General features: G+C 36.7%; 1 protein-coding gene across 1 annotated transcript; it reads left to right on the top strand.

Annotated features, from left to right (window-relative positions):
• Window positions 1–4,064: 4,064 nt before the first annotated feature.
• On the top strand, window positions 4,065–5,345 carry LOC132160051 (alpha-2A adrenergic receptor-like). Its single transcript, XM_059569740.1, has one exon. The coding sequence runs from the start codon at window positions 4,185–4,187 to the stop codon at window positions 5,334–5,336; it is 1,152 nt and encodes a 383-aa protein (XP_059425723.1). The 5' UTR covers window positions 4,065–4,184; the 3' UTR covers window positions 5,337–5,345.
• Window positions 5,346–16,871: the final 11,526 nt, after the last annotated feature.

Genomic DNA, 16,871 nt, shown 5'->3' with positions numbered 1-16,871 from the left:
TATCAATCTATGCCTGTGTGTCTGTCCATCTGTCTGTCCGTCTCGATCTATCTATCTGTCTCTTTGTCTCGGTCTATTTATGTGTCTGTCTCTGTCTATCTATCTATCTGTCCCTATCTGTCTCTGTCCATATATCTCTGTCTGTCTCTGTCCATCTATCTCTGTCTGTCTCTGTCCATATATATCTGGCTGTCTGTCTCTATCCATCTATCTCTGTCTATCTATCTGTCTCTGTCCATCTATCTCTGTCTATCTGTCTCGATCTATCTGTCTGTGTCTCTGTCCATCTATCTCTATCTGTCTCGATCGATCTATCTGTCTCTCCATCTCTGTCTGTCTCGATCAATCTGTCTCTGTCTGTCTCTATCTGTCTGTCCATCTATCTATCTTTCTGTCTTTGTCTAACTGTCTCTGTCCATCTATCTCTGTCTGTCTCTGTCTATCTGTTTCCGTCCATCTATCTCTGTCTCGATCGATCGATCTTTCTGTCTCTGTCCATCTATCTCTGTCTGTTTGTCTCTATCTGTCTGTCCATCTATCTGTCTCGATCAATCTGTCTGTCTATCGGTCTCTGTCCATTTATGTCTGTATATCTGTCTCTGTCCATCTATCTCTGTCTATCTGTCTCGATCGATCTGTCTATCTTATCTGTCTCTGACTGTCTCTGTCTGTCTCTTTCCATCTATCTGTCTGTCTGTCTCTGTCCATCTATCGCTCTACCTGTGTCTCTGTCCGTCTGTCTGTCTCTGTCCATCTATCTGTCTCTGTCTGTCTTTCTCTGTCTATCCGTCCGTCTGTCTGTCTGTCCATCTATCTCTGTCTGTCTGTCTCTGTCCATCTATCTCTGTCTCTTTCTGTCTGACTGTCCATCTATCTCTGTCTGTCTCGATCGATCTGACTGTCTCTGTCCATCTAGCTCTGTCTGTCTCTGTCTTTCTCTGTCCATCTATTGGTCTGTGTTCATCTATCTCTGTCTGTTTCTATCTATCTTTATCTATCTTTCTCTGTCCATCTATCTCTGTCTTACTGTCTCTGTCCATCTATCTCTGTCTGTCTCTGTCTATCTGACTGTCTGGGTCTGTCTGTATGTATATCTGTCTCTGTCTGTCTGTGTGTCTCTATCTGTCCGTCTTTATCTGTCTGTCTCTAGCTGTCTATCTGTCTGTCTCTGTCCATCTGTCTCGATCTGTCTATCTGTCTGTCTGTCCATCTGTCTCGGTCTATATATCTGTGTATGTCTCTGTCCATCTGTCTGTCTGTCTCGATCGGTCTATCCGTCCGTCTGTCTGTCTCGGTCCATCTGTTTGTCTGTCTCTTTGTCTCGGTCTATCTGTCTGTCTGTCTGTCTGTCCATCTATCTGTCTGTCTCTGTCCATCTATCTGTGTCTGTCTGTCAGTAAAGAATGTGTTGACATCTGAAATAGCTCATGATCATAAAATAAATTATTTGATCTAAATGCTCAAAATTTGTTTTGTAGGAATTTAAAACGTAGACATTGATGAGATTTAACTGAAGGACAAGAAGCCCAATACAATTCAACTTTAGTACTTCTTAAAATCCCATTATGCACATCATGAGGTTGAATTTGTGAATAGAAACCCGTGGCTACTTTGATGAAGCATGAATATAAGAGTTTCACACTGTTGTTTTCTACATAATTCCCATCTGTCATTTTTGCAGCTCTGGCCCTCAAGATCAACTTTCATGCAGTTCCACTCTATTCCTGATCAAACACCTCTTATGAAAATTAATGATTGTATTGTAGTAAAAGTGTAGTAAATGGACTAGAAAAAAGGGTTCGTAAGGTACACCTGAACAAATTTTTTTTCGGAAGGGACACCTGAACAAGCTACTTTTAGATGACTATAAATCTACAGGAAGGTGAGTTTGATGAAGGTTGGAGCTATATCTGCAGGAAAGTATTTCGAGAGTATAAATGTACGCTCATGTAACATACAAATACCGTGCAAGTAGTAAAGTTAACGCTAGCTTACATTTCCGGTAGATGTCGCCGTTTCATCGCTCCTCGCTGCTCTCACTGACATGAGTCACCTGCATTGTTTACCTCATTCAACGCTTAGCCTGCCACTCGAAAACTATTTTGCAGTAATGTTTTCAGATATTAGTGGGGTTCACATATAGTCAAGGAAAGCCGGGAAATGTGAGGGAGTTGTAAGATTTTAGCCCTGAAGACGTCATGGAAATAAGATCTCGCGAGTGCACATCTTTTTAGTCGGTTTAGTCAGCTCTAAAACATTCAGTTGACTACATATTCCTAAAATATGTTTGAAATTCACCCCAGAGTACACAAAATGGCCTTATACATATATATATATATATATATATATATATATATATATACATATATATACATATATACACACACACACACACACATATATATATATATATATATATATATATATATATATATATATAAATGTTGACATGCAAATTAGAAATTGCACTAATTTAAATTTTCTAGAACAAAAATCTCAACGTTGGACAAAGCGAGATCAACTTTTGGAAAGCGAGAAAGGTTTTTGAGGATTGAGGGATTAAGGGTTTTTGAGGGATTTTGGAGATCTCTTGTTTTGTATATTAAAAATAATGCCAGAAAACAGCTTTATTATATATATATATATATATATATATATATATATATATATATATAATTATTATTTATTTTTATTTTATTTTTTTAAATATTGTAGGCCTTTAAGACCAGGAAAATTATATATGACCAAACCCATCTGTAAAAACCTTCAGATCGTAAAAAAAGTATTTGAGAAAACCGTATTTGTTTTGTAATAGAAATCTACTGACAGATAGAGATAAAGTGCTACAAAAGAATCGCTTAAAAGTGTATTTTGGATGTTTTACCATTAGTCTGGAAAAAAATACTTGCGCCTAAAATACATATTATTTATAATTTTTACATATTATTTTTATATTTACATATAAAATACATATATATACATAAAATGGCTTTCATTTATAAAGTTATAATGAACAACTGGTGTATTAAAATAATGTAAATTTAGGCTAGTGTTTCTGTGCTGATAAATGTCAGTGATAAATAATCACTTAGTTTATTCTCTCCTGTTCGGGAAAACGCTAAAACAAGTAGTTTAATTGGTTTAAACCAGTCAGGCACGTATGAAAAGTGTTTTAAGTGGTTTCCGGACATTTCTTGGCGGCTGCTGAGCAACGTCAATCCGGGCTGTTTTTACACAGTCTATGATCCGTGGGCTGGCGTTTCGAGAAACTCACACGCACGCGCAGCGCGCACAAGCGTAATATGATTAGAGCCTCTATTAGCTCAGCGCGCGCACAGCTGAGTGGAGCGCCGGCGACGAAGCGCGGTCTTCACACGCGCCGCCGAAGAGATGCGAATAATTTCTGGAGCAGTTTTTCTTACACCGAGCCACTTTAAGCAGAACTCACACTGAGGAACATTTCTCGGATGGTTTAATAAGTTTGTGGGTCGTGTTAGGGTTTTTTTCCACTAAGGTAAGCTCCATTTCTGTCTCACTTTTTGCTGTTAGCATAGTATGGTATTTTTGAACAAAGTATGATAAAGAAATTGACTGCATGTTATCCTGGACCACAAAACCAGTCATAAGGGTAATTTTTTTTAATTGAGGTTTGTTAGGATAATATTTGGCCAATAATAACTATTTGAACATCTGGAATCTAAGGGTGCAAAAATGAATATATATATATATATATATATATATGTAGAGAGCGAGAGAGAGAAAATCGCCTTTGAAGATGTACAAATTAAATTCTTAGCAAATATTACTAATCCAAAATTACGTTTGGAAATGTACAAAATATCTTCATGGAACATGATCTTTACTTAATATCCTAATGATTTTTGCATAAAACAACAATCATTTTGAACCATACAATGTAGTGTATGACTGGTTTTGTGGTCCAGGGTCCCTTTTTTTTTTTTTTTTCTTTTTTTTGCTATTATGACTTTTGCATCTAAAAATGATTTATTTATTTTAAATACATTTTGACTTATTTCTTTAAATAATAATTTTCCTCATTTTTTTTTAGATGCAAAAATGACAAAAAATGTCACTTTTGTCTTTAGTTATATGGAAAAAATGAACTGCCATCAACCAAAAACATAATTTCAGTTTGTGAGAGGAAGAGATTGTGATTCTCAACAATGGGGTGTCTCAACAATTCAACCAATGGGACAGATACGCCATACACCCTGCTGGTGGCCCTTCCTATGAGCATCCTGGTGGGGTTTTTCATCCTCGTCATTGTCTTTGGCAATGTGCTGGTGATCATCGCAGTGTTCACGAGCCGAGCTCTCCGGGCTCCTCAGAACCTGTTCCTGGTGTCTATGGCCTCCGCTGATATATTGGTGGCTACACTGGTGATGCCGTTCTCGTTGGCGAATGAGTTGATGGGCTGCTGGGCCTTTGGGCCGGTTTGGTGTGAAATCTACCTGGCCTTGGACGTTCTCTTCTGCACGGCCTCGATCACTCACCTGTGCGCCATCAGTCTGGACAGATACTGGTCGATCACGCAAGCCATCGAGTACAACCTCAAGCGCACACCACAACGAATCAAGTGCATTATTTTTATAGTTTGGATCATCGCCGCAGTGATCTCCTTCCCGCCTCTGATTACCATGAAGAAGGAAGAGGGGGCCACCTGCAAAATCAATGAAGAAAAATGGTACATCGTTTCCTCTTCCATTGGTTCGTTTTTCGTGCCTTGCATCATCATGGTCCTCGTGTACATCCGAATTTACCAGATCGCCAAGAAGAGGACCAGAGCGCCACCTGGGGACCGGATGATAAAGGAAGCGGGCAAGAAGGATAACGATCTGGAGAGGGATCCCAATGAGAAGCTCAACGGGAATCCCAACCCTAAACCAGACGAGGACATGGAGGAATCGTCCTCCTCGGACCACAAGGTCTCCAACCCCTGCTCCCTCAAGAAGAAGAGCTCCAAAGGAAAGACTAAGCGGAGCCAAATCAAACCGGGGGATGGCGACAAGCACGAGGTCCTTCAGACCACCAAGACCAGCAGGTGGAAAGGCCGCCAAAACCGGGAAAAGCGCTTCACGTTCGTCTTGGCGGTGGTCATAGGCGTGTTCGTCATCTGCTGGTTCCCGTTTTTCTTCACCTACACGTTGACAGCGTTTTGCGAAGAATGCGTGCCGGAACCACTTTTCAAGTTTTTCTTCTGGTTCGGCTACTGCAACAGTTCCCTCAATCCCATTATATACACCATCTTCAATAATGACTTCCGGAGATCCTTCAAGAAGATCCTCTGCCGGAGAGATAACAGGAGAGGGGTGTGAATTGAGTTGGCGTTTATGGGAAGTCCCTGTGTACAGTAAGCCAACATGTTATGTGTCATTATACAACAAGTCCAAGAGGGAAAAAAAGACTCTTGCATGCTTTGTTCAAATGCAACAATTCATGGTTATGCAATTACAGCACAATGCATATTCATCCATTTCTGAAGTGTATTGTTGTATCGTTCTTGATATACAGTGAGTGATGTAGTTTCATAACTGGTATTTTATCATCTGGAGGGACGTATTCGAAGACAATGCATCATTCTCAAACCACGCTGGATGTTGTTCAAAATGTGAAAAACAATTCAAAAAGGACTACAAACTTGGCCTTCAAACTTCTTAATGTGCTGCAGAACTGTCAAACTACGCGCAAAAAATGCATGTTGATGTGTTCTTGCAGGGCTTGTATATATTATATTGTATAATTAATTGTGAAAGAGTTGATATTGTTTGGTGATCTAATTGTCTTTTTTTATCCCTGCCTGTAACGGTTCGCTTAAAATCTCGCTGTGGACCATTAGGCAAAAAGATGATGAGCCTGTCTGACTGGAACCTGACAGGCCAGTGTCACAACAGATTTCTCCGGCTTCTAATGTAGTTTATATCTGTCACCATGGATATAATGGATGGATCTTTAGTACCACAACACAAGGGATGTTTACAGTCCGTGATTAATAAACTGTGTGTAAAAACAGGCTGCTGGTATAGCTGGAGAATTAGTAGAAATTAAAGCTGAATATTCAGCAAGACAACAGAGTTTCTTCACACTCTAAAAAATGCTGGGTTAAATACAACCCAGCACTGGGTAAAATATGGACCAACCCAGCACTCGGGTTGTTTTTGACCCAGTGGTTGGGTTACTGCCCAGAAGGTTAGGTTGAACATTTAATCCAGCTGTTGGTTGAAAACAACCCAATCGCTGGGTTTGTCCATATTTAACCCAGCATTTTTTAGGGTCAAGGTGAGGTCAGGCCTCTCACAGTGCTGTTTTTTGTTTTCCTCTCGGGATGTGAGGATGACCTTAGATATCAAGTTGTAGAGAGATGAAGCGTATGTCCGGTCCAATGCTAAAATGGTTGAAAAGAAAGGTCATGAATGACATCTACAAACTACCTGTCACTGTGCGTTATTGCCATATCTGAAAACCCTTATCATGATGTATGACGCGTTTCGATATATTGGCTGTTTTCTGGTTGTGCTCTCAACGTGTTTAACCACTGAGGTCTGAAAAAAATTGTGTTTGCACACACAAAGAGAGAAAAAACTCAAAAATAAAAAAAGTGCAGAGCCTTTTTTGTCTGTTATCATTCTGTGGCAACTGGAGAATCTTTCTTATGAAAAGCAAAGCTTCACTTGTGGCAGTGATTCTCAGACCTGTCCTGGAGTAGCCTACCCCCAGCCCTGCATATTTTGAACGTGTCCCTCATCTATCTCACCTGATTCAACTCGTCCGGCTCACTACTGTAAGCCCTAAAGTGTGTGTGTCAGATACAGGGCAGTGCTGGGGGTACTTCATGGAAAGGTTTGAGAACCACTGACTGTGAAAGAGTTGAAAGCAACAACTGTGTTTACACCAATGCTTTTTAAAAACGGAAAGAAAATACTGACTGTGATAAACATCCAAATGCACACATTTTTAAAAAATATTACCACGAAACGAAGTAGTTTTATTGTAGACAGATCCCTATCCCCCAACATCAACTAACACAAAAAGGCCGACCACTTATTACACAAAAACAGCGATTGACATGCAAACTGACCAATCGCAACTAGGCTTTTTTTCTGATAATCACATGGAATCGCTCAAATCCCTCAATGTTTGCATAGCTAAGCTAATGAATAAACGGCAAACGTTGCTGTTATCTGTCAGCGATTATCTCGTCAATTTAATTTTTTTGCTCGTTTGACTTTAATGTCTCAGTTTACCGGTCGATTATGTGCCTGTTTGCTCTGCATGTGATTTACGCATTTCATTTCCCCTCACCAACCGAGTTCAAATTCAGGAATAGCATTTTACAAATAGTGTAAAACACTGCCCGTGGTGAAGTTCCCCGGTGACAGCAATAGGTTTAAATGCTGGAGAGAATGCACCGAGACCTTCATAATTGTGATGGATCGTGATAATTTCATCTCATCTATAATCATCATTAAATCGTCAAGACAGCGGGGTGATAATTACGAAGTTTAAAATAAGGTTTTATTACACGGACCTGAAGCGCCGGTTTCCGAACCTTTTATGAACTGGCATAAAAGCATTAAATGGCAACTTTAAGATACAGCAGCGCATTACCTCCCATAGCGGCAGAGCTGTGCTCGAGATATATGACATGCTTTGAGCTGGGGGGGGGGGGGGTGTGCACTGATGAGCTTCACTTCAGAAGTGTGAATGAGAGGGTGTTTTGGTGAAAAAAATATTTAAAGAAAATTCTTGATAGGTAATTACATCAGTGCAGGTGAGGGCTGTGAGCAGGTTTTTCAATAGTTTGCGAATTAGTTCATAAATCAATGAAAATAAATAGGAATACATTATTGTTATTGTTGTTGTTGTCAGGGGAAGTTTATGCTTCATGCCACTCTTTAATGAACAGGCCGTCCTAGTAAATAAATCTGGACAAACCAGTGTTTATGTCTATTACTTTTGTAACAAAATGTCTGATAAAAGTCTACATGTTTTATGATAATTTCCTTGGTGTTTCTTTAAAGAAAAAAAAATTATAATCACAATAATCATTAGACAATTACAAAAAAACATAAATCATAAACATTACAATTATATCAACATTAAATAATGATGATGATGACGACGATTATTATTATTAAATAAAATACCTTATATACAATAATAATAATAATTAATAATAATATATTGTACAGTTTTGATACAACAACAGTAATGATGATGATTATGATAAAAATAATAATAATACATTATCATCCTTAAGTAAACATTTTGTTATATACATTTTTATTATAAATTATAATGTATAATAATTAAAATAATAGTCATCATGATGAAAAATAATAATTACATTACATTAAAAATAATTAACATGAAGATGATGATGATAATAATAGTAATAATAATAAAAGTCCACAGTTTCTATGCAAATTTCTTTGGTTTGCTATAAAACACATCACAAATCACAATAATAATTATTAAACATACATTTTCATATATAATAAAAAAATATTATTAAAATAATAATCACAATTACAATAATTATTAAACTTAAGATAATAAAAATGGTATAAGTTGTATTGTTAATAATCTAACAAGTATACTTGTGGTATTATGATATGTAATATATTTATTTATTCAGGTGGAATTCTCTATTATGGGTTTGGAATGAGCTTACATAATTAAAGGAATGTTCTGAATAATCTCCATCGACAGCATTTGATTACCATTGTGTGACAACAAACACAAATCTCATCTAGAGTAATGAACTTCGAAATGGAAGTCTGTGTGGAATTATAAGAGCAACTGGGGGCCTTCAAAGACGCTGGAGCCCCGGGGCTCCCAGAACCATAATCCAATCTTAAACAGGATGCAGGCTAGACAAAGTTAGTGAGAAAATGAGGGTTTTGAGAGCTGGCATATGTTGCACTGCATGATAAACTTTATTTGTAATGTACGCTACCTCATCGCAGCAGATGAATGCACTGAATGACAGAACCAACAGCCAAAGTGCTTGGTCTCCAGATGCTGTCTCTTTTAAAACTTTTAGATTTGGCTTGCGGCTATCAGTGTGCACAGATACAACAGATCTGTGTTTGTGGTGTTTTTAAACATTGCCAGTGAATTCAAAAAGTTGAGAAACCTCAAAGGTCAAACTTAAAGAGAGGCTGAGCACTTTCAGAAGAGACCCCACTGTGCGTTTTTTCATGCAGCGCTGTTAATCAATAACAGATTCTCTCTCTATTTTTTTACAGCAGACAAACAAAGAGGCAGACATCTTATTAAAGAGAGCGGTGGGAAGTGGGAGGGAGCAGAATAGAGGAATATGTTTGCCCCATACAGCGTGTTTCCTCGACCCTACTTTTTCCCCGCAATCCACCCTGTGGGAAATCAATCTGTTTGTCAAATGAGCAATACACTTAAAGCCACTGAAATGCAGCTGTGTGAGAGTCGGCACATGTGTTAAGCACAGTAGCTAATGCAGTCTCAAAGCACATGTGAGAAACACAAACAGCAGAAATACAGCGCTACGAGAGTTTAATTGCAGAATGAAGTTTACAAAATTAGTCTACGGGGACACAAATGACTTGAGATGAATGCTGATGGGCTCCGTTATTTCAATTTAGTGAACAAAGTCTGAGAGTGACGCCAAAGAAAATCACAAACAAATCTCTAGAACATTTCAGATGTTTCTTTTAGACTTAAATGAGGTTATAGAAAGTCTGTGGCTTCTCAGATTTTTCTTGTGAGATGCCCATAAATAACACATCAGAAATTTGAAGTCAAAGGAGGGAATTTGCTTGCACGCCATTTACTTGCGTTCTGCGTTGTTTTACTGCGCGATCCATAGAATTATGCTAATCAGTTAAAAGTGCTAATTTAAGATACAGGACACATTCAATGCAATTCTACAATTTCTACAACTTTGCAGAATCGGGATTTGAGTTAAGGGTTGGGCATTACGTTTAAGTTTGGGTTATTTTTCGCAACACAAGTCGTAGAGTTTTTTCCAATTGTGCCGTCTCATGACATTGGACAATCAGAAATGAAATGACGGAATTTTCTAACAACGACTTTATAGCCTTGTTGTCTGTGTCTGTTTGTGTTTCTATATCTGTATGTGTTGTTTTAGCGCACAATTCTCTAAAGCAACCATGCAAATCAGTTAACAGTGCAAAGTTCGAGATTCGTGATCGCTTGACACATTCAACACAATTACATCACAAATCGTAATATCACATAATTTCTGCAAGTTCGCAAAATCATATAATTCCTATGACTTTTGTACACTTTTTTTTTTATATATAACAATCATGGGTAGCTTTTACGGGTTGAGCTTGATGTTTAGGTTTTGATTTTGGTCTTTCATTTTTGGGCAACCATGTTCTATATTTGATACCCATGTGTAATATTCTATGTATGTGTTATTCTTTCTGCCTTTTTTTTTTTTTTTTTAATTTTTTACAATTGTTTATAAAAACATAGAGCTCCATTAGGCCACCTGAGCTATAAAAGAGCAACATCTTAGCAGTAAAAGTTTCCTCTGGGGATGTTTTACTGTATTCAACAACCAGGTGATTGTAAAGATGCTAGATGTCACTTTGAACTGTCGAAATCTTGCGAGTTGAGATGTAAAAATAAAATTTTACCATGATGTTCCACTTAATCAGCATGATTATTTAGTCCCTGGAGAATGTCCATTAATTTTGACACATGAACCGAAAATGGCCTAAAGGTCAGATAGCATTATATCATTATGAAGATGTTTGGGTAGGTGAGGATGAGGACAGCATCAAATGTCATGAGACACTTAAACAGTTATTAGTTCCTGTGGTGAGCAAATCATCATGGAGTAAAATCAGGCTCCTCCGGTAGTCCGTTTACACAGGGTCCGCTGGGAATCGGTAGCTACACTGTAAAATCTAATAAGTTGGGCTTACTTAAAAAAAGCATGCAAACTGATTGCCTTGAAAAAACTAAGTAAAGTGAAATAGGAATAGTATGTTGTACTGACAAATGCTTAGTTAGTATAGTTAACTTACACAAGAGTTCTAGTAACTAAAAAAGAACTGTAGGGGGTACTTGATCCTTTCATTTAGGTTTACTCATGACTTAGTATAGCTACTCACTGACTCCCAGAATGCATTGCGCAGAATAAATTATGCAGTTGCTTTGTTTTAAAGTTGTTGTTTTTATTTGCCAATTTTATTTGCTGTCTTGTGTCAGCAGTAGCACAACAAAAAGAGCAAATAAAATGGCTATTGTTACAATTAATGAAAATAAATTAAATTTAATTGTTACCATTGTTGTGATTCACGTGATGAATGTTTAAGTCTGTGTGTGACTTCAGCATATTACCACTCACTATTTAAGTATTATATAAAAAGCATATCAAGGTATTTATGAAAAATAAAATCTCAAAAAGGTCATTATTAAACACACACATAATAATGCTTTAATTAAAAAATAGGTCATTTTATAAAAGCAACCTATTTATTACTTTTCTTTGAAATCAAATAACTCTGATTTCATGATGCATTTCTCCATTAATAGAGAGACAATTATAGTAACATAAATGAAGTTTCAAGTGCCCCAAAGGAAATGCTAATCACTATAATGGTGAGCTAAAAAAAAAAAAAGGCAATTAGCAACATATTAGTGCACTGCTGCCTCTCACTGGTTTATTAATGTCATTGGTTCCTTTGTGGCTACTTGAATATTTTAAGTAAGTGTCACTCAAAACAGTAAGTAAATTGTTTTATTTGCCTTGAAAGTACCTGAAACTTAATAAAACCTAGTAAGTATAACGACTAAGTAAAGATAACTAATTAAATCTAAGTAAGGTAAACTATTGGATTTTACAGTGTAGTGTTTCAGACGGTCTCCTCCTTGCATCTGTTGCCCTTTTCCCTTGTGGCTGTTTTGGTAAGTGGAAATTTGAAGACCTGCCAGACTGAGAATTCATGTTTCTGTTAGAACGTACATGCATCTGTGTGCGTGTGTGCACTTGTCAATATTAAAACACAACAAATTAGAAATTGAGGTAAACATTGGCTCACTGAGGGAACACAAGCAGTGGAAAATAAGTGTTGTCGTTTTAATGAGGCAGTTTGAAGCTACTGAATAAAATTATTCTGAAGTTTCTTCCAGTGATTTGGAAAGAGCCCAATGTGCTTTCCAAAATGAAAAACGAAGAACGAGTGGAGTTGCACTCCATCCAAGAAGGTCTTTGGAGAAAACTATCCATTAGCATTCACATTTATTTTAATGGCAGATGCATAATTCATAATATTTTCCTTTTTGTTGTTGTTGTTGTCGTTCAAAACTGACACAACTGCAACAAACGACAGATTCGTTTGAATTGGATTTTTTACCTGAATCAGGTTCACAAACTTGTCTCTAAACGATTCATTTACGAACCGAACTAAATGATTCAGTCGCGAATCAGACTAAATGCTCAAACCGTCTCTTACGGAATAATCTGATAGCCATCTGGGATTAGTAGGATAACGTTATTTCATTATGAGTTTGAAACTAATTTAAAAACGAATCATAAAAAAAATATTTTCCGAGATGAGTCGGATCGACTCTGTTTTCACGGCGTCTCGCTAAGAAGCCCCGCCCATAGCGAAATCTCATTGGTCCAAAGTCCCGCTTCATGTGACTGTGTATATTAATAATCAAATCTGATTGGTTTTTACTGTTTTACCTCAAGGAGCAGTCGTATTCAAACTGCAGACAGACAAATCACATTTGCTGGATGTTTGACAAGGTAAGCTCTGTCAATAGCATATAATAATGTATGTTAATATATATAACAGTGTTGACTGTCATAGGAAATAATTTAGATTTAGTTTGGAAAAAACATTTGACACAGCTTCACTCTTACAATGGAAGTCTGTGGGTAGTTTGTGCTGTTTGTTTGTTTGTTTGTTAATTTTTATAAAATGAGGGATGAGTTTAAATTGTTTCCTGTGGTAACTGACGGTATTTAACTATACAGCTAACCTTTTATTGAACCCAGAACACTAGTTTTATGTTTTACCTGTCTGTAGGTAAAAACGTTTTGGCTGTAGTTCACCCCTGGTTTTATTAAAATATTTTATTTGCTTCATTTTGTCATAAGAGTGAGAAAAGACATGGCACATTGCACACATATACTCTGGCTAGCACAAAATAATGGTAATCTAATCAGTAAGAAAAGCTTCTGTGAGTAGGCCGAGCGTAAATCCACACCAGACAGTAGCCAGACCTGCGTATTTCTCATTCGGTTTAATAATGCCACAGCTAAGATGAACAAATTTAACCATTCTACCCGAGGGCCAAGGCATTCGTCTCTTCTGTCTTTGTCTTAACGTTCAACAAAACCGAATGAAAAAATGGTTCTAGAGAGAAGATCTGGTGAACTTCTGAGTTCAGGTAGCAAAATCAGTTTGTTGTCCAATGTAAATTCATATTCAAGATCCATTTATTGTTTAGTCTATTTTGTTTCCTCTTGATGAAGAATAGGGATAAAAAGCTAGTTTACAAGCTGGACATTACTGAAGTATGCACTGAATTAATCCAGTTGAACAAGGCCTTAAGTAACAATATATAGGATTTTGTACATTCATAACATGATTCATTCAGAAGGATTTTCATTTCAAAATAAAAATAGAAAAATAATGGGTGGGGGCAGTGGTGGCATCAATTTCCCTTCATTCTTTCATGCCCACTCTCGGGCACTTAGCCATAATTGATGTGCAGGTAGTTCACAGGGTCCTTAGGAGACAGATATAATTAATGTAATATAAAATTGATACAAATAATAAGATATATTGTACACCAGTAGAAGAAGATTATATTAAATGCATTCCCATTGGTATCGGTACATGAAAGCTTGACTAATATTAGAAAGGAAAAATAGTGTTGGTCTTAGTTCCCCTAAAAATGTTATGTGGTGTCATGATTTACTTTTGATAAAAACAAAGGTTTATCATTGTATATTCGTTTGGCATTTCATTTACTGTATACCCTTTAAATTTGCTTATTGAAAGAACTAAAGCAGCAGCAGTTTGGTGTAACATTTATTTGAAACACATTTATTTGGTACTTGCTACCTTATATCTTTACTCTTTCATTTCATGGCTTTGGAAAACTTGTCTCAGATGTTTCTCTGCATTTCTTTTTGCATTAACTCCAGGTCGTCGACACCAAGCTTCATTGCAATTTCTTTCTAGGTATTAAATCAATTACACTTTTAACTGTCTGTAAACCATTGCTTCCATCTAAAATACGGGTCCATAATCTATAATATTGCTTCCTCCAGGGGATAAGTCGTCTCGTCTGAATCAGGAGAGAAGTATACATAGATCAACCACCGTTTATTAGCAAAAACAGTCCAAAACAGTTCTAAACAAATATGGGGTGAAATATTTGATCTGAGAGAACATCAAGAGATGGACTTTTTCCACTGGAGGAAGCGTTATTATGGAGTATGGACTACTTGTGGATTATTGTGATGTATTTATCAATTGTGTGGACTCTCATTCTGACGGCATCCATTCACTGCAGAGGATCCATTGGTGAGCAAGTGATGTATTGATACACTTCTCCAAATCTCCAAACAATAGGTACAATGTGCATATCATTAGCAAAGTACAAGGTGTCCAGTACTATTACACCATTCAATCACATCAGTTGACATACACTTCCTCTTTCTGTTTCCCATATCAGTCAACGCAAGACTCTAATTCATATGGCGACCCTGGGGTTCTCACTGTCTGAATCCCAGACCTCAACCTTCCTCCGCAATCACCAAACACACGCACACACACACACACACACACACACACACACACACACACACACGCACGCACGCACGCACACACACACACACACACAAAATAATTGACTAGAGGGCGTAAAGACAGAGGGCAGTCATCAGCAGAGATGGGCCTGTAAATGTGCCATATCCCTGAGGTCAAAAATGCTCCATTTTGGAAATTAATTTTACACAAGCAATTAGTTTGTTTCTTTTCACATTTATTTTTTTTTTTTCTTAAAGCATGAAATGATTCAGCACAGAAATGATGCATTTAATAGCACCAATCAGTTAATCACAGAGTTTTGCAGCTGGACTGCAGCTGATTTAAAGTTAAATAAAGGTTTAATTATGCCATAGTGCTCCAACTGTCGCATCCGGCCCATCAGGCTATATATTGTGACTCGTGTCATGCCTAGTTATGAATGTGCTTATTATAATTAACTAGTTCCTAAAAGCTGCATTAGACTTCAGTGACAAATTATAATATGAAAAACGTCAGTCTGCTTTCAATTTGGTGTCTTAATTTAGTGTCATTCTAACCGACAAGTATAAAGCTGACTCTTTATCAAAAGAACTCATGAGTCAAACAAGCAATTTTGATGATTATGAAAAAGAAAATAAATATGGTAAAAGTATGAAAGTGCAAAGTATTATCAGTCTTATTTTAGTATAATTTAGATAGCATTTTAAGTAATATTTAAAGTTTTATAATTTTTGTTTTTATTTTAACTTTTTTTGTCTGTATAGTTTTTTATTATTATTTTGGTTTTAGTTATTTTAGAACATCAAGTTAAACTAAATTAGAATTAATAGAATTGGCAACTAACAAGAATTGTCAGTAAGGTTCTTTTTTATTAAGTAAAAACAAATAACTTTTTAAAAATATTTTATTTCACTTTAGTTAATGTTTGTTTTATGTATATTTATTTATTTTGGTTATATTTTACAGAATAAGCATATATTTTGTATTATATTACAATGCTGTACTATACAAATATATGTTTGAGTCAAAGACGAGATATCCTATTTTGGTCTCCACATTAAATTAAATTAACAAAAGTGAATTTATATACACAAAAAGTATTAAATGCAAGTGAAGTGTCTATTTCAAATAAATTCTTGGGAAATAATGTCAAACTATGTGTGGAGTAATGTTCCATATATATATAAATGTGTGTGTGTGTGTGTGTGCATGTATATGTATGCATGTATATAATTGCCATCCATTATGGATTGAATGTGGCCCTCTTGATTGTAAAGTTGAGTGGCTCTTTATTTGCTGTGTAGCTGTGTAGGGCTATCATAATGAACGTGTGATTCTACATTAGATGTTTTAAATTGTGAAGAGCATTTTTTGCCGCCTCTGTAGCCCACTCTGATTTTTGATGCACTGTTTGATGCATTAGTACCTCTGTGCTTTCCAAACACCCAACCACCCGTTCCTGCCAAACAAGAGCCATTTTGTCAATTACCTTCTTCCAGAGTCACTTTAGTTAAATTCACACTTCACAGCTAATTAAGAAGAGCGCTGTGTTCTTGTGTGCATAGTAAGAGAGTCACATTTGGTATGCCGATGCAATATGCACAAATCCTCCTTTCTGTTTTCCCTTGAAAACTTCTTATTAGCCCTAAAACAAGTTATTTACTTGAGAATCTTTGATTGGATGGTGTTTTGTCTTTCAAAATGGAGCTAAATCAATGCAGTGCTGTTAAAAACATTGCAAAATAGTGCACAACAAGATCAGGAATATGCAATTTGAAACTATTTCTTATTTTAAAAGCCGCTTCATCTGTTACCCTAACCAACAACGTGTGTTGCTGACAGCTGTGTTGCTCTATAAACTACTTTATTCACACTCGATTCAAGGTTTAGTCATCTACATAGTGTCATTAGGTTGTGATTGTGACGCAGACGCTCTCCGGATATCCTATTGGCCGATGTTTTCAGCTTATTAGTGCTGACGCATTTGTGGAGTATCTGGAGCTCAGCAGCCCTCCACCCTCCAGAATCATTTCCTTTTGTCTTTATCTTCTGACAGTGCTCATACAT

Source organism: Carassius carassius, chromosome 16 (assembly GCF_963082965.1).
Source record: "Carassius carassius chromosome 16, fCarCar2.1, whole genome shotgun sequence".
NCBI lineage: Eukaryota > Metazoa > Chordata > Actinopteri > Cypriniformes > Cyprinidae > Carassius > Carassius carassius.
This window is presented reverse-complemented; position numbering and strand designations above follow the sequence as displayed.

Excerpts from the sequence above, each read along its gene's own strand:
- LOC132160051 (XM_059569740.1), top strand. The coding sequence starts at position 4,185 with ATGGGGTGTCTCAACAATTCAACCAATGGGACAGATACGCCATACACC.